The sequence below is a fragment of the Excalfactoria chinensis genome, chromosome 5 (genome assembly GCF_039878825.1).
Source record: "Excalfactoria chinensis isolate bCotChi1 chromosome 5, bCotChi1.hap2, whole genome shotgun sequence".
In the NCBI taxonomy this organism is placed as follows: domain Eukaryota; kingdom Metazoa; phylum Chordata; class Aves; order Galliformes; family Phasianidae; genus Excalfactoria; species Excalfactoria chinensis.
The window spans coordinates 1,318,247-1,345,166 of record NC_092829.1 but is presented as its reverse complement, the minus strand read 5'-3'; the positions used below and the strand labels follow the sequence as shown (position 1 = coordinate 1,345,166).

The window sequence follows — 26,920 nt, the reverse complement described above, 5'->3', positions numbered from 1 at the left end:
GCGGCTGTGGGGAGCCATGAGGAACACCTGGCATTCAAAGAGAACAAATGAGGATCACAAATAATTCATCTGATGGCTCAGAGACAATTATCTACAGAGCCGGCCAGAGAGTGCAAAGCATCCATTTGGATGGCTTTTGGATGCAGCAAGGGGAGAAAGGGTGGGGAATATTCCCTAAATCACACCATGAATGATTCCTAGCTGCTCGCTGGGCCCTTCCAGGGCGGTTGTTAGGATGAGAAGTAGAGCTGTGGGAAAACCCACCCCGTACATCTCCATCTGTGTGCTTTCAGGCTGCAGCCCCATGCCCTGCCCTGCATTTCCCGTTATCTCTGCAGCCCCAGCTCTCCCCTCCCCAACGGCCCTCTGAAGCTGGCCTTGTGCCCATGGGTTTTTCCTCTGGGGCTGCAGGGAGCAGCGAGGCCGAGCTCACCCTGTGTGCTGTGTTTGGGGATCCACAGCTGGAGCATCCCTGCGCTGTGTCTGTATGGAGAGGCTGGGAATCAATTGGGGTCAGCAGCAAAACCCAGCAGGAGTAACCCCATGTCCCGCCCCATCTCATGTTTCACCCAAGCATTTTGATAAACTCCCCTCATCCTGGAAGATGAGTTTCCCAGGGCACTGCTTGACCCCACAGTGTGGCAAACACCCCCAGAATGTGAACCAGGATTGGAAATGTAGCTGCTGGAACCGGCTGGGTGATGGGGGTGGGGGTTCACTGAGATGGTTCTCCCATTGCAGAAACTGCAGTCTGGGTATCGGAGTGCTCCATGCTGGGCTGCAGCCCCAAAAAGATGTGCTGGGAATGGATTTTTGCTTCACCTCCCATGGCCCCACATACAACAGCAGCAGCTCAGGGGGTAAGCAGGGAAATCCATCCCTCTGAGGATGCTGAGAGCAAACATCCATTGCTTGAAGAGGAATAAAGGACCTGGAGCGAGGCACAACACCGCAGGGCAGTGAGCAGGGAGTTCCCTATTGCTGCAAAGCCCCACAGGTCAGGCAGGTAGAGAAGTAGGCCCATCATTCCCACTGGCCCTATAAATCTCACCCTGCCCATAAATCCCATTCCTGCCTGGGAAGAGCTGCGAAGCTGGCAAATGTGGGAGGGAGAGGAAGAGAAGGAAGGCACGGAGGATGGAATTGATGGGGTTTGGCCACCGATGGGGTTTGGCTGCCCTTGTTCATGTGCTGCTGGAGAACAAACAGCCCCGAGTGAGTGCTCTTATCACAGCATGACATCACAGAAATTAGAGCTGATAACGGACAAGGGAGCGAAGACGCAGACACCACGTGGGCACCGAGGCACTCGTGCCACCTTGATGGAGCCCTGATGGAGCCATCGTGCTGCTTCACCCTGCAGGAGTCACCCCAGTTTGCCCCTGAGCCCGTGCTGTGAGTGCAAGGGGAGCAACCAGCATGGGAGAGCTCCAGCTGGGCATCCCTAAATGCCCCCACAGCATCTGCATTGTTGCGCTGAGCAGCAGCCAAGCTCTGGGGGTGGATGATGCCAATGCTGCAGGGTGGTTCTGTGCCGGCTGGCATCAGTCCCCACTGGAAGGGTCAGCGCTGAGCAGGCAGTAATGCAGTTAGTGCTGGAGAAATAGAGACGGAGCTGATTGGGGTGGTGCAATAAGGCAGGCGTGATCGAATCAGATGGACTTTGCCTTCTTGTAGGTCCTTTCCTTGTGATTCTGTGATTCTATGATTCGGGCAGAGCAGCAGAAGGGTTGGAGAGCGGTGGGGAGCTCAGTGGGAATGGGCACATGGGGACATCTGGGAGTCACAGTCAGGATAGAGTAGGTTGGAAAGGACCTCACAGCCCCCCCAGCCCCACGCCTGCCATGGGCTGCATGCCCCCCCCCCCCTGAGCTCAGGCTGCCCAGGGTCCTATCCATGGTCATGGGCACCTCCAGGGATGGGGCACCCACAGCTTCTTTGGACAACCTGTGCCAGGGCCTCGCTGCTCTCTAAGTAAAGAATATCTCCCCTCCCCCCCACCCACCCAAATATCCCCCCAGACCACAGAACTGGGAGCTCCTGGGAGGTATGTCATTGATGAGGGAGGCTTGGAGGAATTTGGGCTGTTTGCCCTAAAGAAAGAGAGTGGTGATAACATCTTCAGGCAGATAATAGAGGGTTTGCCCAAAGCAGGAGGGATGAAAGGGTGAGAAATGCTCAGTTCCACAATAGAGAGGCAAAAAGTGATGGGGAAATCTGCTAGAGGGGGATTCAGGTGAGCCCTCGGGGGAGGCTGGAGAAGGAATAATCCAACCAGAAGCTCATTCATCCAATCATTTGCTGCCCATAGAGCTGTGGGTGCCCCATCCTTGGAGGTGCCCGAGGCCTCAGATGGGCCCTGGGCAGCCTGAGCTGGGGGGCACCCAGCCCATGGCAGGGATGGGGCTGGGGGGAGCAGCAGAAGTGGAGCGGCTCTGCAGCGTGCCAGGATGCACAGCACAGAATGATCTTCCCAGGACCTCGCTTATTTTCCCATCCACACGGAAACATGGAAATGGAGAGGAGCTGAGACCTATTTTGGCTGCCCGATGTGCTTTTTCCTCCCTGGGGGTTTGTAAGTGAGATCCTGTGAAGCCATTGCTGTTTATCCTGGGCTTGCAGCCTCTAGCTCTTTATTTTGCTTGCTTTTAAATAACACCAACATTGGGCTCCATTGGGTCCTGAGATTTCTTTTCAAGGCAGAGCCCAGGAGATCTGGCTGCCACTGTGTTTTATCCAAGCACAATGGCCCCATCCATCCTACTGGGGCCGCAGTGCTGCCATCGTTCCCTATGCTTCAGGCAGTGGAGCTGCTGCCAGATGAGCACATGGGTTACAGCAATGTGTTCCTTGCAGGGAAAGCCTCCGCTTCCCCAGCGATGGCAGCACCAGGCCAGGAAAAAGAGTGATAGGAAAGAATAAGGAAAATGACAGCAAGAAACCAAAGTTCATCAGATCCCATGGAAAGGAGATGGTGCTGGAAGAGTCACTGCTGGGTGTCCAAGGAGAGGTCACGGGTACTGCATGGAAAACCAACAAGGGCTGGTCATTGGCAATGTGCCCTTCCCATAAGGGATCTGGTGTGGACATGGGAAATCCCTTCATAGAATCATACAGGAGAAAGGAAAAGAAAAAAGAAAAAAGCAAAATTCTCCTTTGCCAAATAGCTGCTCCAGAGAACGTGGGTGACATTTCCAGCAGGGCAAGGCATGCTCCACGGTCATGTCCCAGCTAATACAAGGAAGATATGGGCTTGTTTCCAAGTGCTCTGGCTTGGGGCCAGCTGCTTAACTCTTGGCATCTCAGTCCCTCAGCTGGAAGCAGGCGGGCAGTTCTGCGTGGCCTCTCCTGGGCTGTTCAGGTGTGGGGAGGTGAGGACGGGACACGGTGCAGCCCCAGCACTGCGGGGTGGTTGGAGTGGGGATCATGGGGTGGGACTGCAGTGCAAGCAGTGTGCAAAACCCCCCCAGGATGGCTGTCAGAACCCTCCCCCGCGCTCAGAGCTTGTTTTCTGCAAGGTTGGGCTTATTGTTGGGTGGATTCATGGTCTGCTTTGTGCGGAGCTGCTCCATCCTGGCACTTGGAGTTGCCCACCGCCCCCACTCACCGTCCTTCCCTACGATTCTGCAGAGCTCCACAGATTCCTGCTTGCTCCGTGCTTCCACGACCCTCTGGCTCCATGATGCTCTGAGCAGCCCATGGGCAGCTCCAGCTCTGCTCCCCAGGCCCCATTTTGGAGCTGGTGGAGACAATCAGCAGAGAGCACCGCAAAGTGCAAAACCGTATGTCAGGAAGGAGGCAGCAAGCATCCTAACCAGAAACATATTTGGGGAGTGAGTCAGTGGGGGGGGGGGGCGGGGGAAGCAAAAAGAAAGTTGCGCCCTTTTTGCTTGATGAAAAAAGCATATGGCAACAGCCAGCAATGTGAGCAACATTCCCCATCCGACAGCAGTGCCAGAAAGCAAAATCATGACTCAACCGTTGTGTATCATCCAAATCTAAAGAGAAATCTCACTCAGGAGGGGCATCTTCGGGGGGAGCCGGCGATGCAGCGTGTTAATTAACTAAGTGGTTCGGGAGGGCAAAGTCATTTTGCAGAAGCTTGTTGGCTCACTTGGAAGCTCTGCTTCAAAACATTGCTTTGAGTGTGGAGAAACAAATCCGTGCACATGTGCTTTTCCCCAGACCCCACAGAGCAGACCTGCAAGGACCGCAATGCTTCGTGCAGAAACATCTTGCGTCCAGAAGCGCTCTGCTGAGGGCCACGAACACATCACTGTAACTCACAACTCTGAGAGGGCCCAGAATGCCATTGTGATGATGAAACACAGCCGGCGGTTGGCAAAGCATTCACTGCAGCATCCCTGCACTGGACAGTGGTGAGCGCCCAGCAGTGATGTGCTGGGAGCTGTGATTGCAGATGTCAGAAGTGCAGTGTTGGGTCGGCGCCCACGGGAAGCAAACGCTTCTTCCCCTGGTGAACAGATGTGGGCTGCAGCACGCAGGTTGCTTTCGTGACAGCACAGCACGCAGCTCTGGGAGGAATGGCTCTGCCCTCTTCCTTTTTCTGTTTGTTGTTCTGCAGCCATCCCCTCCCTCCCTCCTCCTGCTGATTTTTAATAATTCTGTTTATAGGAAAATGTTATCAAATAAGGTTTGCATGCAAGGGGCAGTCTGGTAAGCATCAAGGAGAAACCCCAAGGAGCGTGCCAAGAGGCAGAGCTGTCCCATCCCACTGCGACACGCTTTGTTAACAGCAAACGTTTGGCTGTTGTTTCAACACGAGTCCTTCTTGCAAAGTACACACAGCAGGCTGAACCTGAGTGCTGTGAAACAGCAACGAGACACGGAGCCGGCAGCCCCACACCGCACTTGGTGGGAGCAGCTGGGGCTGAGCAGTGCTGGTCTGCGGCTCACCCATCCTCCTTTGCAAGGAAGGCTCACCACGTCTGCACTGAGAGAATCGTACCGTGGAATCACAGCATGGTTGGGTTGAGTTGGGTCGGAAGAGACCTCAGTGTCCCCCCAACCCCACCCCTGCTGTGGGCTGGGTGCCTCCACCAGCTCAGGCTGCTCAGGGCTCCACGCACGGCCCTGGGCACCTCCAGGGAAGCAGCCTGCCCAGCCTGGTTCCCAGCAGTGAAGCCCTGCAGATCCCTGCCCTGCACTGCAGCCCCGTGGGCATTGCCGCCCTGTGCCCATTTCCACCAGTCCACCCTCTTCAATCATTCACAATTCTCTTTTCTGCTACGGGTTGATGGAAATTACCTTCATTCCCAGCCTGCTGCATCCTCACCCTGAAAACCTGAGGGTTTGCAGCCCCAAACCAGGAGTGTGTATCTCACTTCTGGAAGCACAGACTGGGAGAACACACTGTGGAACACGGGAGTCCATTGGCCTCATTGCCAAGAGTGTCACAAGCTGCCCTAAGAGCTGTGGGTGCTCTCCAAGACCTCCAAGACCAGCTCTGACCCAGCCCCACCATGCCCACGGACCATATCCTCAGATCCACATTTCCATGGCTCTGGAACACCTCCATGGACAGTGGTTCCACCACTGCCTGTGCTCTGATGGCATGTCGGAAGGCAACAGTCTGGATTCATGAGGCACTGGATAAGATTAAGTCATTTCTACTTCAAACAGCTATTACTAATTCAAAACCTATGCTGAAGGAGACTTCTATGAACTACAGAAAGTAGTTAAAACCTCCAAACCAGCCACTTCAGCACAAACAAGCACGATGTTTTGTTTTAATCTGGAGGCCAAGAATCTTCTCTGTCAAGCAGCACAGTGAAGTGTCGAGGCCCTTCAAGAGGCTGATCAAGAGCCCATGGCAGGGGTGGGACCGGGGGGCTGGGAGGTCCCTTCCAACCCAACCCATTCCATAACTCTATGGCAGGAGGTTGGAAATGAGTAGGCTCTGAGGTCCCTTCCAACCCAAATCATTCTGTGATTCGATGAAAACTGTTGAAGGCAACAGAGAGGGACACGGAGGCAGAAACCTCAACTCCAAGCCAATAACAGAAAAATAGGAAAGGGAATGACATTTGAAATAAACTCGTGGGGCAGAGGGCACACAAATGTACATTAACTATCTAACCGCAAACAGTTGACATAGTGCTGAATGAAGTTAAAGAAATCAATTCCCACCCATTCAGCTCGAGGCACAGCCAGCTCTGCTTGAGTGGGGTGGGAAAGGAGCAGCAGGACAAACAGAATCGTGCGGGAGGAAGAGGTGGCAGCCAGGTAGAATATAGACCTGAGAACGGACACTTCTTTCTGATTAGCCTCAAACTGATAAGGAGCTGAAATAATTGAAGGTGGCCAGCTGGGCTGTCACTGCAAAACAAAGCAGCACCAGAAAGCAAGCATGGAATCACAGAATCATTAAGGCTGGGAAAGACCTCTGAGATCCCCAAGCCCAGCCCACCCCACTGTGCCCACTGCCCACGTCCCTCAGTGCCACATCCCCACAGCTTGGAGCACCTCCAGGCATGGTGAGCCCAGCACTGCTGTGCAGCTGTGCCACTGCAGCACCGCTCTGTTGGAGAAGAAACTGTTCCTAAATCCAGCCTGAACCTCACCTGGCACTATTTGAGGCCGTCACCTCTTGCCCTGTTGCTGGTCATCTAGGAGCCACGATGGAAGAATTAGGAGCAAAGGGATGAAATTCAGTAAAATACATTTAAGAAAACGGAAGGAGGTTATCCACAAAATGACCTCGTATTAAAAAGAACAACAGCCAAGCAGCGAGCATCAAATTTGGACATAGAAACTGACGGACGAGCATAGGAAACAGCTGAGGATCGGTCAGGAGACGACAACAAGGCGGTTCATTTCCCTTATCTTGGGTTCTCAAGAAAAACCACCTGCCAACACAGCTCGTAAGGCTAAACACGGCTCTGCGAATGAAAACAAGGCGGTCATTGGAAGCCAGCACATTCCAGCCCTGTATTCTGCTGCAGGCCATCTGACCAGAAAGTTTTAAGTGTGAAATTTACAATCTAGCATGCAGAGATGGGGCTCTGCTCAAGGCTGTGCTGTGCTGCAGACATGGGGCAACCCTTTTGTTGCCTAATGGCTTTAAGGTGCCGTTATGTTATCAGAGAGCACGTCATCTTTGCAAGAGAGGAAGAGAGGTTTGTTGAGAACTGAAGACAAAAACCTATGGCACGCTCCATACGCTTGCGTGCTCTTTAGAATAAACCTCCATTTATCTTTCAGGTGTGCCTGCTTTGTCACAATGTTGGGAGATGCTTTTCAAATGCTGGATCAGAATCCTCTCCATGAGAGCAGGAGGAAGGCAAGGCGATGCTCAGCTCCTGCCCCTCTCCCTGCTTGCCCCAGAGGTACACAGGAGGTACATGAGGATCCCAGCCCTTATATGGAGCGCGCTCTGCAGGCTCCAGCATGTCCCAGTGTGGGGAAAAGAGCCATCCCATAAATCTGAAACACGGTCTGGACAACGGCAGAGTTTACGCAGACCACAAGAATTGCAGGAATTAACCCCCTCTGCTTGCTGCACTGCAAACAAGAGATCCACTGCTGGGAGGGGATGGCGCAGCTGCGACAGCACCCAACCCTGAGCACAAACCGGGCACGCTCGGAAATGTTTTGCATGTTCCACATATAAAAGGAGATTCTCCTTCTACGTTCGAGTTCTCCTAATTAAGAAGGGTTGATTGAACAAGGAGAGCAGCCCCATTAACAAAAGCCGGCTTTCTGCTGCAGAGGTGTCAAACTCCCCTCCACTTAAAGGGCAGACTTGAATTTTTAATGATTATTTATCAACCAAGGTGAACTTGCCAGGCATGAGCTACGATTCACAGAGGCCAAAAGGATTTAATAGCCCGAGTTCCACAGACCCAACGTCTTGCTGCATTTATAGCAGCACTGTTCCCATCACCTTCCGCCCTTCCCCCCACCTCCCATTCCTCCCTTTGCACTGTTTATCCCTTTGTAATTGCTGCTAAATCCCTAACCACAACACACAGCCTCACACCCCACTCCTCCCCCATTGCACCACACGCTCGGGCACAAACAAGAGCCCAAGCAGCAGTGCTGCTGCCCTCCCCCTCCCACATTTCAGGATGGAAGGCTGTTAGTTGGGGCTGATGGTTCCACATCTGTTTATATTGAGAACACTGCTATTGGCCAACACCACGACTTCATCCTTTGCAAAGGAAAGCTGAGATTCTGTAGCTTTTAAACGTGCCACACAGACCATAAACATCCAAGGCAGAGGCAGCACAGAGGCTGTGCATCTGACACTTCTGCTCTAGAGCTCTGCATGGCTTAAGATCCCAGCCATCACCATTTAGCGTTTCACTGGGAGATGATTTCCTTTCATCACAACACATCTTGGAGGCTGCTGAATTCGTTTCAGATACAAACCCAATCTAAGTTCTGGTATCCTCAGGTCTCACTGAGTTTATATAACGCTGCTCTCCTTCCTCTTGACGGCTCCTTGCACGCCTATATACACACACAAACATACGTTTCTATACAGAAACACACATATATACACATCTACTCATGGCAAAGGGACCCTCTACACACTGAGGGCAAAGCCTTCTTCTTTCAGAGACACGCGGGATGTGGCCAAGCGATGACTCACCTTTGAGAAGAAGGTGATGAACGTCATTTGTGTGAAACCACAAATATTTATTTTAATGAAAAAATACTTAAAGTGTGCCACAGTGTCCATATATTCATCTGAATAGTAGTACAAAGATATGCATTTCTGAGAAAAAGTCTTAACGCTGTAGAAAATAAACGTGGTTCTTAAATTATGTCAAAGGAAACCAGTAAAAAAGTAATGTTTTATACACTGGGATAAAACGAAAAGGGAGATAATAAATTATAATTACAGTATTTCACATCCGCGTGGTGCTTTGCAGCGTTGGTTTCTCCACGTGCCACGTAGAACAGCCCAGCAGCCAGCACTCAGAATGGGTCTGTGGATAACAGGATGTGCAGCTGAACAGATCCTAGAGAGACGACACCACCGCCCGTTATTGACTGACACACACAACATTGGAACATGGCAGTTTTAGGTTTGTAAGTAACACAGACTTCGTTAATGGAAATTAATTATTATTATTATTATTATTTTTCCTTTTTAAAATCAACTCCTCTTTTTATACTTGAATGAACTGAACAGCAATGAATGGTCATCAACAAGAACGTCACCCGAGCACAATGCACAACGGTGCGCACCAGGTGCTGCACGCCGTGTCGTCTTCTTATGCAAAGTCAACAAGGATTTGGAACAATTTCAGGTCCGATTAAGCACTGCAAAACGTTTGAAACTATAAAGTGCTTTTCCGTACAAATCATTTTCGCTCCTTAGAAACGGGAAAAAAACCCCAAACATGCACTTAAACCTGAAACCTCCATGCCATACACACTGCGGTTTAACATCCGTTTTGTGCCATTGGTTTTCAGATTTCCTTTCCCATCCCTCCCAGCCCCCCGTCCAAATTCAGACAGTGTCCAAATTGGACTTGTCAGCATCGTCCTGGTCGTGTTTGTACATGAAGGTTAGGAGGAAAAGAGCAATATCCAGAGATGACCAATAGGCAGTGTGCGACGTGACCGCAGACCAGTATCTGCTCTCCACCAGACCTTCCCTGAGCTCGAAATCAATCCTGTGCTCCAGTTCCACTAGAAATTGGAGAAGAAAGAGAAACGCCGTTAGAATTGAATGTCAGTGGCAGGAAGAGAAATCCTTGCTTATTTGTCTGTCACCTTTAGGTTCTGATTCTGCAGAAACCAAACCTACAGCTTGAAAAGAGCTGGTATATATATATATATGTATATATATGTCTAAGTAGCTGTATATAGTCCTTCTATACTGATGATAGAAATGAATCTATGCTCCTTACAGTAACTACATAGAAATACCCAGGAGATGCTGTGGTGGTCCCTATAGCAAACTCTGTTAGGAGGGGGATGCTCAGAGCCTGCAGCAATGAAGGGATCTGTTGTACCTCTGTCAGCTGAATCCCCACTGAGACTACATGCAATATGACGTGCTTTCAGAAAACCATAGCTCCAGCCTTTTCAATTTCCAGATTATTCCAAATACGTTTCAGCAGTTCTCCTTTCATTGTAATGGTTGCTTTGATTAATACCACATTCAGAGCAATTCTCACTGCATGTTTCACTGGGCCAATGGGTGACCTATTGTGAAGGCACTCCAGTGGTTAGAAAATCTCTGCAAGGAGCAACGGAATGAAAAGGACAAAACTAAAAGCCTGCTTAGCTACAAAAGCCAAAACCCCATATTGAGTAAAAAAATGCAGCCATTTATCAAAAGCAATTTCAAGGAATTTTAATTCTTGGCTGGGAGAGAGCACAAATGGAGCATCACAACAAGCGCTGCCTCCGCAGTCATGGCACAGCAGCACCAGGGAGTGACAGCCCTTCATCTCACAGTGGCCTTCTGCTGCTTTCCAAACACAGCAAGGAGAGGGAGTCGGAGCCTCCGCATACCAGGAGACAACCACAGTCATTTCCACTGAGATGCATGCATTCAGAACCGGTTGCTCTGCAGCAAAAACACCCCGACCAACCCCATCTCTGTTACAGAAGCTTGGGAGGAAGCCAAACCTCACTGCAAGCTGTGCGGCCGCGCTCTCCGAAGCAAACACTGGGGCCACGGATTGCATCACTCTGCCCACAGATCCGTGGCCTCTGCTCCAAGTTCTCCTCCTATGGATGGGCCACAGAATGGCCTGGGTTGGAAGGGACCTCAAGGATCATGAAGCTCCAACCCCCACCACAGGCAGGGCCACCAACCTCCACACTGAATACCAGCCCAGGCTGCCCAGGGCCCCATCCAACCTGGCCTTGAACACCTCCAGGGATGGACGGGGCATCCACAGCCTCTCTGTGCAGCTGTTCCAGCACCTCACCGCTCTCACAGTAAAGATCTTTCCCGACATCCAATCTAAACCTTCCCTCCTTCAACTTAAATCTATTTCCCCTTGTCCTGCTGCTATCTGCCCTTTTAAAGAGTTGACTCCCCTCCTGTCTGTAGGCTCCCTTTAGGCCCTGGCAGGCTGCAATGAGGTCACCCCACAGCCTTCTCTCCTCCATGCTGAACAATCCCAGCTCCCTCAGCCTGTCTTTGTATGGGAGGTGCTGCAGCCCTCTGAGCATCTTTGTGGCCTCCTCTGGACCCTCTCCAGCAGCTCTGTGTCTTTCTTGTATTGGGAACTCCAGACCTGGACACAGCATTGCAGATGGGATTTCAGCATAGAGGGATGTTGTGCAGGAGAGCTCAGTGTGCCACCATGCAACAGGGCCTCGTTAAGGGCTCCACAATACTGGTGGCCACATCGCTCCATTTCCCAAGTTTAAAACCAAGTCTCTGTCCACAGCTGTGACTCAGGCAGGTTATCTGCTGGAAGTGGCAGCAATCAACAGACTGCAATGCATCATGTGAATGCAATCACAAGATACAACAGTGCTAACACTTGTGACTGCTTAGATTGCAAAAGCCCCGCCTTGCGATGCGAAGTTTAAAAATAAAGTATGAATGTCTGTAAAGGAAGTATATGTGCTTTAAAAAAAAACCCAGCTGCTAAAGTTGCATTGTGCTGTTCAGAGCAGGACAAGGACAGCCTCTGCTTCCAGCAGTACCTGCCTTTATAAATAGAGATTGCTTCAGGTCTGCATGGGCAAGTTTACATAAATCTATTTCATGACAGAGGCTTTGCTATCCCTAGAGATAGTCTAGGAACTACTGATGGACAGGTTGTGTTAGCTAAAACTCATCCACACACGTATGTGTGTCAGTGTGTATGACAGACACAGATACACAGATAAATGTCTTTTAAGAGGACGAAAAGAAAAAAGACAACAGGGAGAACAAAGTCACTACTTGGACAGCCTTCAGAGAAGCACAGAACGGCTGAAGCTGGAAGGGACCTCTAGAGCTCATGCAGTCCAATGCTCTGCTCAAGCAGGGACACCCAGAGCTGTACTGTGCATGGATGGTTCCTGGGTATCTCCAAAGAGGAGACCCCACAGCATCTCTGGGCAACTCGTTCCTGTGCTCTCCATCCACACAGCACAGAGTGCTGCCTGATGGCCAGAGGGAACCTCCTGAGCTCTAGTGTATGTCTACAACCTCTTGTCCTGGCACTGGGCACCACGGCATAGAGCCGGGCTCTGTCCTCTCCACACCTCCCTTCAGCTATTTATGGACATGGATGGGATCTCCAAGTATCCTCAGCTCCAGGCTGAGCAGCCCCAGCTCTGAGCCCCCCCTCACAGCAGAGCTGTTTCAGGCCCTGCAGCACCCCCTGGCCTATGCTGGGCTCTCTCCAGTATGCCCATGCCTCTCCTCTACTGCGGGCCCAGAACTGGGCCCACCAACCCATGTGCGGCCTCACCAGCACTGAGCAGGGGGAAGGATCCCCTCCCTCAACCTGCTCAGTGCCCCACACGACACACACGGGCAGCCCACTGGAGGTCCTGTTCCCACAGGGACGTAAGGTGGGCCAGCCACTAACACGTGGGTTCGAGGAAGCCGGAGCTGCTGTGTGAGAAAGGCGGCGTTCCCACAGTGCTCTTCTTGTCGTCCCCTTCTGCTCCATCTTTCCCTGGCTCTGCAGTCTGTGTACTTGAGCGACCGAATCTGGAGAACAGCATCCCTCCGAGGCCCTTCCCAATGCTCGCAGCTCCTGAGCTCAGCAAAAACAAACAAACAAAAGGAAAACAAGCACGAGGTCAGCCAATTCAAACTGCAAAGTAAAGCCTCCGCTGTACCCGTCAATTAGAGCGGGGTGATGGGAAACACCATTCATGCTTTTCTAGGGTGGGAACAGCTTATCTGACTGAAGTGCACGCTGTTTATCGTGACGCTAATCTAGTGGACAAGGCAAGGCTGTAATTTGGAACCTGTAGTTACGGGGAACAAAAAAATAGACGAGAATGTTTTTGCAGAAAGGAAACTGGAACTTTTGAGTCTGCGCTGCAATTCCTCCCATACAGAAAGCTTAAGACAAACGTTTTATAACCATGATGCTACCTTCTGAACCTAAGAATCCCACGGGAGTATCTGAGAGAGCTCTTTTGTTCACGGTCCTCATGATGGAACAACTCTTACAGAGCTTTAGAAATGCTCTGCCATCCTTCAGTACAACTACTTGGGTTGCTCAGGAAGAAGGGTGTGAAAGCTGGGAACACATCTGAGATGTTTTCTCCTGGCTTTGCTGCCACCGTCTGGATGAGACACTGAAGCTGCTGCAGTATAACAGCAAAAAGCAGTGTACTGTGAGAGAACGCTGCTTCAAAACGCTGCATGCCTTCACTTAAGGACTGAACTGCTTTTATACACTCTATTCGTTGTGTTGGCAGCATTTCTTGCCCCAGGTCACACTAACCTTCTTCCAGATCCCACACAGCGAGCTAAGGAAAGACCCTGAGTCAACAAAAACTGCACGTGAGTGCTCAAATATAAGCTCCAGTGAAAGTGACTTGAAGCTCTACTAAATCAGGGCTTACTCTGATTCGGAAAGTTAATTCAGAAAGGCAGAAGGGGACAGACTTCACACTAAACTGCCCGAATTTCCCTTGGTAAAATTATAAAGCATTGGGCTCCATTTAACCTATATGGAGTGATTTTTTTTCCTTCTATTTGTCAATACCAGAGAACGCAGCCACAAAACAAGCTGTAAAATACTTCTCCATGAAGTACAGTGGAAACTACGAAGCCCCCAGGATGTTACCATATGAAGGCAGTCAACAATAAGGTGGCAACAGCATAAACTCCCTGACCCACATCTTCTCCCTGCAACACATCCTCTCCTTGACTTCGATGTATTATGTAAACTGCCTTTTCTTCAGAGTAAATGTTAGTTTGGATTAGAGCAAGCAATGCACCTACACAGAACAAACACTGAAAACAGGCAGGGGTGGCTTACAGACAGTTGGGCCTTAAACACCGCAGAGCAGCGATGCTCTACAAGAAGACCCTGCAGAATAAAGGACAAGGAGCAGTTACCCAGTATACTGGCTTTGCCTATGTTGGTTATGGACTCCCCGTAGTGGCGCCGAACCATGACCGGTGAAGTGGTTGGGCTTGGAACAGTTGAAGCACTTTCACCATCAGGAACTGAGGTAGGTTCTTTTGTTGGGTTGAGAAAACTTGGCTTCATATGCTCGTAAGGTAGAGGGTTTGCGGTGTTGTACCAGTGGATCTGGACTGGTGAAATGTTGCTGTAGTGCTTCAGGATTAAAGGTTCTAACCTATAGGCCTGCAAGAGGAATCCAGAAAAGAAAACACTGAGTGGCAAGACCGAAAACTATAGACCCCTTCCTATCCAGAGTCGGCACAGGAAAGCATGAAACTCCCCAGTCAGACTCTTGTCAAAGAGACTGCCAAGGCTGTACAGATCAGAGGCCCAACATCCTGCCTTTGATGACAGCTAACACTGACTGCCTATGGAAGAGTATAAGGACAGCACAAAGCTATACCAATACTTCCTTCCCAAGGCCTATCCCAGCCCCTAACAATCTGTTACTCCCCTGGGGAAAAACAACAGCGTCTTTGTTTTAATACAGTATCTTGTGAACTGCTTGTGATGGCAGCGGTAGATTTGGATCTATGATATTTAATGGAAGCCAGTAAGCTAAACCCAAGTTGGAACCTGACTGGAAGAGTTATTTCACATCTTTGCAAAAAACTAAGTTGAGTACACTCAAATCTTACCCTTATTTGAAAAGGGAAGCAAAGCATATGATACTGAAGGCAGCTATTCGTAGCAAATGTTACTCCACAGTTACAGAACCCGAGACACTGCACAGCAATCATTAACAGACGGTGCTGTGCAGGAACACGTGTCGATTCACACACCTTGAAGAACTCATCATCACACAGCCGACATTTAAAAAGGTAAAAGCTTGCACCTGCAATTACAACTCACCACCGGATCCGTTGGATGAAAAATATTCAGCAAGCGGTTACAAATGGTTCTGGGCAGAATGTGATCTTGACTGCCGCTGTTTCCTGGGCGGATGCCACGCAATGCCAAGAACACTGCGAGTGGAGATCCCATACAGAAGAAATTCTCAACCTAAGGAGAGATTTCAACTGTATTAACGAGGGTGGGAATAACGCTTTCTAACACGGCTGGATTTGATTTCTCTCTCTTTCAACCAAGGGACTTGTATGCTATTAGTAAAATGAAACAGGGAAGAGCACTGTAATATCCACAGTGCAACACAGCAAGTTAAGTTTCCTGGTTTTCTTTTGATGTGAGAAGAGTTGCATGTTGTGATGCTGCACCATCTCAGAATTCAAAACCACGTTGGATATCTGAACTGGAAGAAGTCTACCAACACTGGAAGGAGTAATGCAAGAACTTAGAAGACACAAAGGAAAGAAATGTGGTATGTTTCACATCATTGAAGTCTGCTTCTCATGCAAGTTTTCAAAGTTCACCACAGCTCCATAACCTTACCCTCAGCTAGCACTCCTTGACTCACTTTGCTACATAAGCCACCAGTGCAAGCTACACTGAGCACTGAAGATGACCTATGGAAAACCCTTCTGGTAGTCACACACACACACATACAAGCTGGTGTTATGTAATGTCCAATCTCCTACAAATATCTGGTGTTAAGTGAACAGAATGGTGCTCATCAGAAGTGTCACCACATCACAAACAGAACCACCGAGCACAGCACACTGAGCCACCTTGCAGCCCGCTTTCACACTGAGCCAAGCTGCAAGGATTGCCCTCTGCACTGCAAGGCAGGTGGAGCAAACCTGCACTGCAGCTGTAAACCCATCTGACACATCACTGAACACACATCAGTGGTAAGGACATTCGGTCACTACCAACACGGGCCAGGATTCAACAGCGACCAAGAGGTGAATGGCTTTGTATCCCATTGCCAAGACATCGTCTCCCAGGAACATCAAACATAAAACTCTGCAGTCAAAAATGTTTTTCAAAGTCAAAATTACTTCTTAACCTTTAGAATGTTTTCTTATATGAAAAACTAATTTGACCATTATTGCAGCTTCGCTGTAGCTTTCCCAGTAGTAGCACCGGTTTGCAGGGCACTGCAACCAAGCAGCTGTCAGCGTGCTGCTACTCAACCGGTGAGAGGAATGACTTCGTTCTTGCCGAGTGCACGTGGAGAATGCTTGGATTGCCACACGCCTTTGCTATATGTCAACACATGGAGCGAGGGTGTGGAAATAATGGCCTGTTTCATCTACCAGATTCCAGCACTGAACAAAACATTCTTCCTCCTCGCACTTGGCACTGGTACTCCACCTCTTCCTTCCAAAAGAATGCCCAAGTTCCAATTCAATGGGAAAAAACCCAGGTCTTCAGCAAAGCTATTCAATGTCATATGCAGCAAAGCACGGCTTGTTGTCATCTGCAGTGTTACTCCAGGCTGGTTCAAAGCAGCCCTTCTTTCAATTAATCTTTACAGAGACCCTTACATTACTGCACTTTGGACAAAAAGCTTTCTCATCTTCAGACACAACAGAAACAGATATTCACTGTGTAACCCTTTGAAGTGAGTACATAACTTCTAACCCTGTCTATCTGACATGCCAATACGCAGCATTTGGAGTACACAGTTATGGACTTTCTGCTCCAGAAAGAAATCAGAAAGCAACGGCCGGCTGATGCTTCCCAGAATTCTCCTCATGCAAAAATCCTTAACAGGTACATAATTTAAATGGTCACAAGGTGCACGTCTCTATCAATAAACATCAGATTAGCAACATCCACAGACAGACGCTTTTTCTTGGAGCACAGCGTCCTTGGCTGTATTATCTTCTTCCATGCACAAGCTTTCAACGTGATCTTCCATCTCTGGTAAAGTTCACAAAGACAAAGTACCAGTTGGAGGGTACCTTACAGGGTGGCAGTAAATCAACACCAAGGAAGCAAATGCTAAAAATCAAAAGCAAGCCTCCCAAAAATAAAGCCCTTTAAATTCATTAGGTGCTTAGCACTGCAGCCAAGTGGCTGAAGAAAAGACCGCCATCCAACGACATCCACTGGGAGCAGAGGACTGAAACCTTCCTAGAAGGCGTCTCCTCAATTCTGGTGTTCCTGCACGAAGCAGGACTGAGGCACTTCACAAACACTCCTGGAATTGTTTAACAGAGAAGCAATTTTTCAGAACACCGCTTTTCGGGATAACACTTTTTTCCTGGTTATGATTCATAAACAGAAGACCTGATGGATTAATTTTAATGTTAAGCTGAAGCAGACATTACACTATTCCCCACATGTTCATATTCTAGCTCGTCCTTTTCATTACAACTGCATGTAGCTGCTTGTTTGTGTATGACAGCCTAAGAGATCAGGGATCAAAGACTCCAGTCTCCTGCACTGCACAGCCCAAAGCAATTTGTGGATCAAGCATTTGCAGTGAATAAAAACTCAAGATCCTACTATGGCTCTGTCTGCTAGGAGCCAAGGTGCTTGGTAGTCAGTGCCTACAAAGCAGTTACTTCTCTTTCAATGAGCCAGTCACTCTCAGGAAGCCTTGCTGATGAGCAATCATCTCTCAATGACATCCTGCAGAAATCCTCCCTTGGCAGAGGCACCTTGCTATCACATTCATGAAAAGCCCTCCTCTTCCCCCTGAAGTCTCCTTCCCTCCCCTTGAGGTCTGTCCCATGCATGGTACTCAAGCAGTCAGAGTCATGAATGCTGCTTTACACCAGGAGTACTGACATAAAAAACCAAAATGTCTTTCTTTTTTCAGTAAGGGTACGAAAGAGGACACACAGCAATGGGAAATTACCTAAGAGTAATTTGGATACACTTCTCTCTTCTCTCTACTTTCTTTTCCCCTCCCCTCCTGCTCCCTCTAAAATGCATCTGTTCAAAGAAATCTTCAGTATAAACACAGCCGAGTGAAGAATAATCTTCACACAGAGCAAGAGGACTATGTCTGTCTCCAGCTTCTTTGATGGTAGAGATAACAGCACAACATGTGTTTTTAAGCCACGATGGAAGGAGAAAGCTATGACAAATTGAATTACAGTTAGTTTCCTCTTTTTCACGGCTCAAGATTGACCTTGGCTTCTGGGAGTGCTTCTGAATTCAGAAGGAAAGACAAATGGCAAGTTAAGAAGAATAATCTATTTTCTTCTTATCTATCATGTCACATTTTTATTGCTTAATATTTTAGGATATAGCAGAGCAACGAGAAAGTGTTGCACATCCCACCACAACGCTAGAAAATGTCTTTTTGCAATGATACGAAATGATAGCAATTGACAGAGCCAGTCAGTAAGCCATCTCATTCATGAGATGAGAAGTTACCTGTCCTACCTGCCAGGCCAGAGTCGTTTCAAAGGAGAATCCACTGCTGGAGGAAACTGACTCCAACTGACTCAGAGGTGTGATGTGTTGGAAGCAGCCCCCGAGGAAGTTGGATCAGTCAACAAAGCAGAAGTGCAGTTTTTCAAGGTATGTGATTGGTGCAATTTGTCAAGTGGTTTTTACCTTCCCACATGTGTCTGTGGTGTGATAGCAACTCCCAGACTGGATTATGAATTGACACAGAAACATATATATTTGTAAGAAATAGTAACACGTGAATATAGCAATACGTTTCTGGGCATCCGTACACATTCATGCTGTTCTACCAATGTTTTGTGGCATGGAAGAAAGAAAACAAAGTAGAATAACTCAAACTGCAAGTGTGTTCTTAGCGTGAGTAGGACAGTCAGGCAGACATACCTTAAATTTTAAGACAGGTGTTTTTGCTATGGTGGATGCCTTCAAGTCTTGTAACCTCTCCTCTATCTCTTTCAACCTGGAAAACAAGCAGATCTTTCTGAGACAGAAAAATGCGGACGTATTAAGGTATCTGATCCAAACAGGCATTCATGGAGGGTCCATCAGTTTGTCTGTTAGGCAAAGAGAGTGACTGCGTTGTTTCTTCCTCTGAGGCAGCCCAGTTGATTAAGAATCAATGCATGTGAAATCCTGTTTCTCTGACCACCAGAGGAATCAATCATGACTTGACAGTTTCCTTGCTCATCACCCCAAGCATCTGCCCATCCTCCCTCCTCAGGATCAGGTGATTCACCTCCTGCTTCCTTGGTGCTTCTGCAGCCACACTGCCCAGTTTTAGTTTGTTTTGTTCAGCCAGAACCACAGGAAAATCCATGGCCCATTATGGAGTTCTGCACTGTTGTGCAAAATCTGAAGGGCAGGGCCCCACATTTTCAGCTATCACTAAAAAAGCTCATTTATCTTTCACCAGTCTGTAGGAGGAACAACATCTAACCCAGCACTAGAGCATCACCCCCTCCTAGAAACAGGAAAAAGCACCTTTTCATGTTTCTCCTAAAGCATTCTGCAACCAAAAATATGAAGGTTAACCTCTGTCATCATGAGTAGAAAGATACTGGTCTGCTGCTAAAGCTTTCTGAAGAGCAGTCCTCCCAACCAGTCAGTATGCTTCGGTGAATGTGATTTGGTCTTAAAAAAGAAGGTGTGCAGAATTCTTGACTCTTGTGAGCCGCTGCTGAAGGGTTCCATTACGTAAACTTGCGTGCTCACATTCTACAATGCAGTATATTTACGCATGCTGTCACACACCCTGCTCAGGCATCAGTATCTCCAGAAATCCACCTCGTGTTTGACAGCCTTGCAACACCCGAAATCCACAAGATAGTAAAACTGACATCCTTTACCATTCCAGACTGAATGACACTACGATGGTCTGTGAACAGGGGAGCCACTCCATCTATCACAGAAGTGCCTGTGTCAAATGGTACTTGGATTACTGGGGATGAAACATGAAACACTTCAGTGCATACCTAAGGAGCTGGAGTATGGGTATGAAGACTGTAATTTTTCACTGCTCACATGCTAGTAATATGCCTGAAGGGTCACCTTACCCCTGGGTACAATTCTTGGGTCTCTTCTTTCAGGAAGACTGTGCTTTATCCAGCCCTGCAGCTGTTAGAGATGTCCTGTACCAATCCCTAATTACACACATACTGATTTCAGGCGCAGCAGATCTGATGCAATACTAACGCTTCCAAAGCAACACTGGAAAGACTGAAGTTCATGCTCTCACTATCAGATTCTCTATCTATAGAGTCTCACAGTACCCTGAAACCCAGTTTAGAACAGGGAAAGCACCTTAACACTGCGGGGACAGAGTGATTATCTACACAGTCACCTAATACTGAGAATCCCTACCAACACCTGCAAGACAATGAAACCAAGATCCCATCTGTCACAATGGGCAGTGCTGCTTTGTTCTAAGAACTGCCTTAACATTTCTAAATGGCAGCAGGCAGAAGCTGGTAAATGATCTGCAGCACAGCAGTAATCCCATAAGCTCAATCACAGCAACCACAACATCTGCACCCAGCTGGTGGAGCTCAATTTCCAAGCTCAGTCTTAGAGAACACTTCTCATTTTTCTCTAGAGCCTCTGGCATTTCACTGCTCAGGTTCTGCTGTTTCAGCTCACTGCACACCTGTGAGTTACTCTGCCGTGTTTCACCTCAAATAGTTGTGGGGCTAATGGCCTGACCCTGTCCTAGGCTCCTAGGCCAGAAGGAGCTCCCAGTGCATCTGGGCAGTGAGTAACAGCTACTTGTTTGCATTTGGTATAGTCTGTAGGATATGGATTCAGAGCTCTTATTAGCACTGCCAGCTCCCTGTCTGCTTAGTCCTGCACTTAGCATTTACAACTGCCATTCAGCATTGCCAGGGGAACATCAGCTGTAAAATATAAGAGCCACGGGGGTTCTGGAAACACCCAAAGGGCGTCATGTAGGGCTGTGGTTTTCTCCTTTCAGAACCAGAAGTGGCTGCATTACCGTTGTTTGGTTAGGTAAAGTTCTTCAAGTAAACGTCGCTCCTCATAACTCATCCAACTGTCTTCAAGCTCCTCCTCCTCCTTCCGCAGCATCTGCTCGTAAAGGCTGACCGGGTTCCATCCCGTCATGATGTCGTAGGTGATGACACAGCCCAGAGAGTGGGACACGATGGAGACTTTCCCTCCTTTCTCCTCGAACTCTGGATTCCGAGAGCAGAACAGTGTGTACAGGCGGTTCAGCTCCTGCTGCAGCCCCTTGACAAGCTGTTTGAAGGTGGTAAGGGAAGAAGGTTTAATAACAACATACCTTACTGCTCCTGTACACACAGCACATAGATCAGCCTCCTGGGCATCATGTTCTGTTAGTGTAACGGGGAAAATAGCCCAAATTGCTTTTGGATCTTTGTAAAGCACACTTGAACTCAATCTGCCCACTGCTCATGTATGGGGACAAAACCAATAATGCAACAAGGTTCTCAGTCATCCTAAGCTAATGCTATGATGCTACCATAATAAATACATATTGGTTCTGTATTTGTCCTAACTGAATCTCCCAGAGCTTTATCTCCTTCAGGTCCTACAGTAGTGCACACGTACATAGAAACACAAAGATTCACTGAAATAACTCTTTTTTAGAGAGAAATGTTAAAAGACACAAGATTTGGAAGACAGGCAATACAAAAAGAAAGCAGCTTTGCTTGTGGTACTCAGCACGGTGACTGAGCAATGCTTGCAGGCTGCGTACAGGAGGACAAACATGAAATTGCAAATCATTCCCTTGTTAACAACAGGAGATTAAAGCTATAGAACATGTAATTTGGACATGATTTTTCAAGTGCCTGAATCATTACTGAATATAAATATGAATGATGCTAGCGCTGTCAGTGTTTGATACACATTTTTGCTGAGATAGGAACCACACAAGCCCTACGCCTCAAAGCACTGTGAAATGATTAACAAAGCTCTGCAACAGCTCAGAGAAACAAGCACCAACATTCCCATTTTCGAGCCTTTCTGTTGTTCTGTTCTGACCCTCCCTGCCACGACTTGAGGCCACCACCTCTCATCCTGTCACTGTTATCTGGGAGGAGAGGCTGACCCCAATTTCATCACTACCCCCTGTTGGGGAATTGTACAGTGTCGAGGTCTCCCCTGGGTCTCCTTTCCACCAGACTGACCCACCCCAGCTGTCTCAGTTACTCCCCATAGGAGCCATGTTCCAGTGCAGGACTCACTATGGTTCCCAGGCACTCGATCTATACAAGGGTGAAAGAGTAACTTCATCTTGTTTTAAAAACCATAAACAAGCCGATTTTGAAACCCTTAAACCATAGATCTCAACATTCACAACGCTATTTTTTTCTGATGGGAAGTTAGAAATGAGGCGCACAACAACTCAGCTACGTCCTTAAGTGCTTCCAGCACTGCCCACCTTTCTCAACAGCTCTGTACCCTACTTCCCCATTTCCCTGGAAAAGCAGATTCTTTCCAGGAAGAATATTGCATTAGTCTGCCCACAGCCCATAGGCACAGAGTGGGCAAGTTACCTTCTGGCATTGTCACGTTTCACTATCAGATTATGTTCTCTTGCTGCTTTGGGGTGTAAGACAACATAATCCTGCAAAGCCCAGGTTGGACATTACTTCCAGTCTTCTTTACAAACATTCAGATCCTTAGAAACTTGCTGTTATTACGGAGTTGGACAAAAACATGGCCTAGGAAACTGTGGGTCCCAAATAGCTCTGTATTTGCCAACCAGAGCATGAGTATTTAATTTGACTGGATATCTGACATGTGGTTTGTAAATCACTGGTTCAGAGAATGAATCACAGAATCATAGAATGGCCTGGGCTGCAAAGGCCCACAGTGCTCATCCATCCCAACCCCCTGCTGTGTGCAGGGTCACCAACCAGCAGCCCAGGCTGCCCAGAGCCACATCCAGCCTGGCCTTGAATGCCTGCAGGGATGGGGCACCCACACCAATAGCGGAATGCAAGCACGACTCAACCCCTTTCTCTGTTCCCACCTCTCCTCTTACCTCCTCCCTCCCAATTTCCACCTTAATCATTGACAAAGAGCAATTTCTCCAGTGCTGTTTTTTGGCAGCTGCTCCCCAGGGCTTTGGGTAGGGCTTAACCCACAAAATGGCTTGGGTTTCCTTGAGTGCTTGCCCAATGTATTATCATCATCTCCTAAAAGCTTCTCACAGACCAAACAAGCTCAAATACCCCCACAAAAGGCAGCACTGAGTCATATTTTCATGCAGCTGCTCCCACAATCCTTGTTTGCTGCTCTGCTGGCTAATCCACTGCCTGCTCTGCTCAGCTCTTCCAGGAGGGACCAGTGAAAAGCAGTCAGCCTATGGAACCCATTGAACCACTGCAGCCAAAGGAACACTTCCTAATCCTTCAGCAAGAGCCACATCAAGTCCCTGCACCCCGGCTGACCATTCAACAGCATCAGTCTGAAAACACAGCAACCTTTGACAGAAAGGTACCAGAAATCTTCCAACATTCCTCTGTTCTTCCCTAGGAAAGCCCTTCCTCCCTGTTCTGATTCTGGGAGAAATAAATCCTGGGCACAGGAAGCAGATCAGTTATTTCAGTGCAAAATTTGGTGCAAGATTAGAATGCTGTGCAGCATGCAGCTGTACCACTAACACACATAACATACAAATAAAGCAGACTCCACAATGCCTGGAGCCCTTAATGCAGTCAAATTTCAACGACAGACTTTACAGCAACTCATAATCAGGAGCACTAAGCAGCCCACAATCCTCAGGCTGAATAGAGAGCCAATACGCACTACTGCATTCTCAGAGGTGCAAAAGTAAAGACACCCGAGATGCAGCCTTTGCCAGTTGGACAGCACAGCATCCGAGTCATGGATGCATTTCCTACGTGTTTTATTCTGGTCCCTATGGGAAAGTGAGAGTCTTGATTGCCAGCAGTCAAAGATTTCAGCAAAGCAGGGAAGGAAGAAAAACGCCAAGCAGATTCAGCACGCTGCTACCCACTGTGCAGCTCTCTGGGAAGCTGTTCTCATCTTGCTCCATGAGAAGTCAATCCAGTTGCCTGGAGCTTCCTTTATCAGCTGAACTGTTGCCAGCACATCTCCCGTGGAAGAAACTGAAGCCCACAGGATCAAGTTGCTCCGATGTCATCGTTTTTGATTCTGACAAACTGAGGTTAAATGCTCCGTGCCCTTCACAAGCCTAAATAAAAGCCCAGCAAGGAATCGTTCTGCACACATGCGGAGAGCCAGAGTGACAGCCCTGCAGTCTGAGGGGAAGGCAAACCAAGACTGACAATCAAGGCACAGGGATGGATCACCGGGCCTGCCCTGAGTAGCTCTTGGGTACCTGGGTACGTCTGGACCGCTGAGAGAGGAAGGGGAGTAAGTAGCTGTGGAAGCACTGAAATACCTGGAGCTGCTGTCTGTCTCGACTGAAGCTCCTACGTGAAGGTTATTAACTGCATCCTGTGTTGAGCTGGAGGCAGTTAATAAGCCTCTAAATAAGTAAATAAGCCTCTAGATCACAGGCACCAACATCTGAAACAGCTGTTCGTTCCTGTTCTGATGGAAGGAGGGCCTGTGAGACTCAAGCGTAGATGAGCACTCCTGTTTCTTGCAATGCAGAAGGAAACTGGCTGTGCACATGTCAGACAAACACCTCCTGGCCCACAGCAGAGCTCAAGGCAGGATCCTGCACAGGCCGGCTGCTGGGGCAAAAGCTGGCTTTTCAGGATAGAAAACAGTATTTTCCCTCAATATAAAAGAAACAAGTTCTTCCAAGAGAACAAGGAGTACAGAACCCCTGCTGGCACCCTGAGCACAGCAGTGACACGGACATTGCACGGCTGCTGCTCAAAACCTCAGTGACTTGTTTGCAGCTGAAAATTGCATGCAGCTCTCTGGTCTCAAGCTCTTTGATCTGTCAAAGACAACAAAAAAAGCTTCTCTTCTTTTGGGCTCTGCTGATGGTCCTCTTTTGGCAGCAGTCGGTTCCAACAACCTCTCCATGTAACTTTCCAGGGCCTTTCTCTGGCCTCTCCATAGGAGCTCTCCACTGGACAGTCTTCTCACATGAACAGCTTGAAGTCCAAGAGGAAAAAAAACTTGAAGGATAGCTACATATCAAAAGGGAGTGCAGGAAACCCGACCTCTGCAGCCCTCCAGCTTAAACAGCAGGAATGTTTTTGTAGGCTTTGTGGGAAAGGAATCTGAAAGAGATCTGTGGAACAGAGTTTTGTCAGCAGCTCCCTCCAAGTGCCAGGAGAACCGTAGAAGAATAAACCTGTTCAACAAGCAGGCAATAAGAAAGTGCTCAGGCCAACTGGGGGTAGAATAAGGTCCTTAAGAGCCAACAAAAACCTGCGGCTCAAGATTGATAGATCTCTGGGCAGCCTGGGCTGCTGGTTGGTGACCCCACACACAGCAGGGGGTTGAAACTGGATGGGCACTGAGGGCCTTTGCAACCCAGGCCGTTCTGTGATTCTATGCACAGAGAAAGAGTTTGCTTCACATGAACCAGGAGAACGTGGCAGCACACAACGTGGGGAGGCTGCTGACCCTCCCAAAGCTGTCATATATCCTGGTGGATGGGTGCCAGTAGTGTCACAACAACAGATGAAAGGCCAGAATGAGGCTTCACGGTGTGAACAGGCAGGAATGGCTTCATCTATTAGTCATGTTACATAAATAGGAAGCACAGATCTGCCCACAGCTCAACGTCTCCCTCAGTACCCCCTTTCTGGTTGAGAAGCTGAGCCTGAGCTGTTTGCATCCAAGTCACAGTATTCAAGACTGCACAGAAAGTAGATCCAGTGACCACTTTGTAAAGTTGACAATCAAATGAATTAAGTGAGCCATGAAAGCGCTGGCAGGCTGTTCCCTATTAGGTTCAACAGAATAAGCAAAGACAGTGTTCAAATAGTCTCAGTTCAAGATTTCCTGCTTCACACCCTTCTCCTTTTGAAAGACATAGAAACAACTTCCTTTTATTGCTGAAAGCAGCACATTTCTTTGCCAGACCCTGCATCAGAGGGATGAAACCTGTTGTAAGAATGAATGCAAGTTCCAAGGTTCACAAATATGAATCCCTCGACTTTAATACATGCGCAAAAGCAGCCTGTTAAGCCATTCCAAAGTGAAGCCATGCTTCACTGACACAGCCTGCCAGGCTCCTCCAACACTGAGCCTGCAGCCACTGTGTCCCAGAGCCATCATCCCCTCTGCCCTCAGCTGGTGGGAAATGCAGGACCTGCTGCCCTCCCTGCACTTCAGCTCTGGAGGAAGCATCCCATAACATCAACTGATCTTCTGAGACTGCTGCGCTGTCTGAACTGCATCTTTAAAGGCCTTTCCAAGATGGGTGGAAATAATATTGGTGACGCACTGGAACAGGTTGCCCAAGGAGGCTGTGGATGCCCCATCCCTGCAGGCATTCAAGGCCAGGCTGGATGTGGCTCTGGGCAGCCTGGGCTGCTGGTTGGTGACCTGCACACAGCAGGGGGTTGGAACCAGACCATCATTGTGGTCCTTTCCAGCTCAGGCCATTCCGTGATTCTACGATCATATTCAGCCTGTACTGAAGGCACTTTCTGCCACGATGCGTATCAATAATTTACACAATTACAATTAGGCTGGAAGTAAGCACATGGAAGACCAGTAAAATAAGCACTTAACAATATAACAAAGGTGGCAATGCTGAATTCACAATGTGTCAATTAGGCTTCCCAATCTCCGCCAGGAGCATTTATTATTAAAGAAACATGAAGCTACAGCGGCGTGGATGTGAAACAAAGTCTTGCACCAGCAAGACCAGGATCAGTGTGAAATTGCTCATTTCAAGATAGGCATGCAAGCATCAAAACATAAAGAAAAGCAGTAAATTGGCATCTGTGTAATATCTGAACAGGGACCTCAGCACAGATGAGGTGTTTTACTCAGGGACCTCAGCACAGATGAGGAGCTGCGCAGCACCACGTTCAGCTCACACAAACGCTGCAGCTGAATCTGTGGGCTGCAAACATCCTCCATCCTGAGCTCTGAGCCCAGGCAGCCCGAGATGCTCA

At 48.5% G+C, this 26,920-nt stretch overlaps 1 protein-coding gene across 2 annotated transcripts in view; it reads right to left on the bottom strand.

The window, feature by feature from the left end:
* Positions 1 to 8,645: 8,645 nt before the first annotated feature.
* The window catches only part of DDHD1 (DDHD domain containing 1), a 57,924-nt gene continuing 39,649 nt past the window's right edge, over positions 8,646 to 26,920 (bottom strand). For both annotated transcript variants that reach the window (XM_072337089.1, XM_072337090.1), the window contains 6 exons: positions 20,845 to 21,107; positions 18,741 to 18,816; positions 14,940 to 15,089; positions 14,018 to 14,270; positions 12,525 to 12,695; positions 8,646 to 9,666 (listed from right to left, as the gene is read on the bottom strand). In XM_072337089.1, coding sequence (XP_072193190.1) covers positions 9,485 to 9,666; positions 12,525 to 12,695; positions 14,018 to 14,270; positions 14,940 to 15,089; positions 18,741 to 18,816; positions 20,845 to 21,107 — 1,095 coding nt within the window. In that variant the 3' untranslated portion in view covers positions 8,646 to 9,484. The remainder of the gene's footprint in view (positions 9,667 to 12,524; positions 12,696 to 14,017; positions 14,271 to 14,939; positions 15,090 to 18,740; positions 18,817 to 20,844; positions 21,108 to 26,920) is intronic.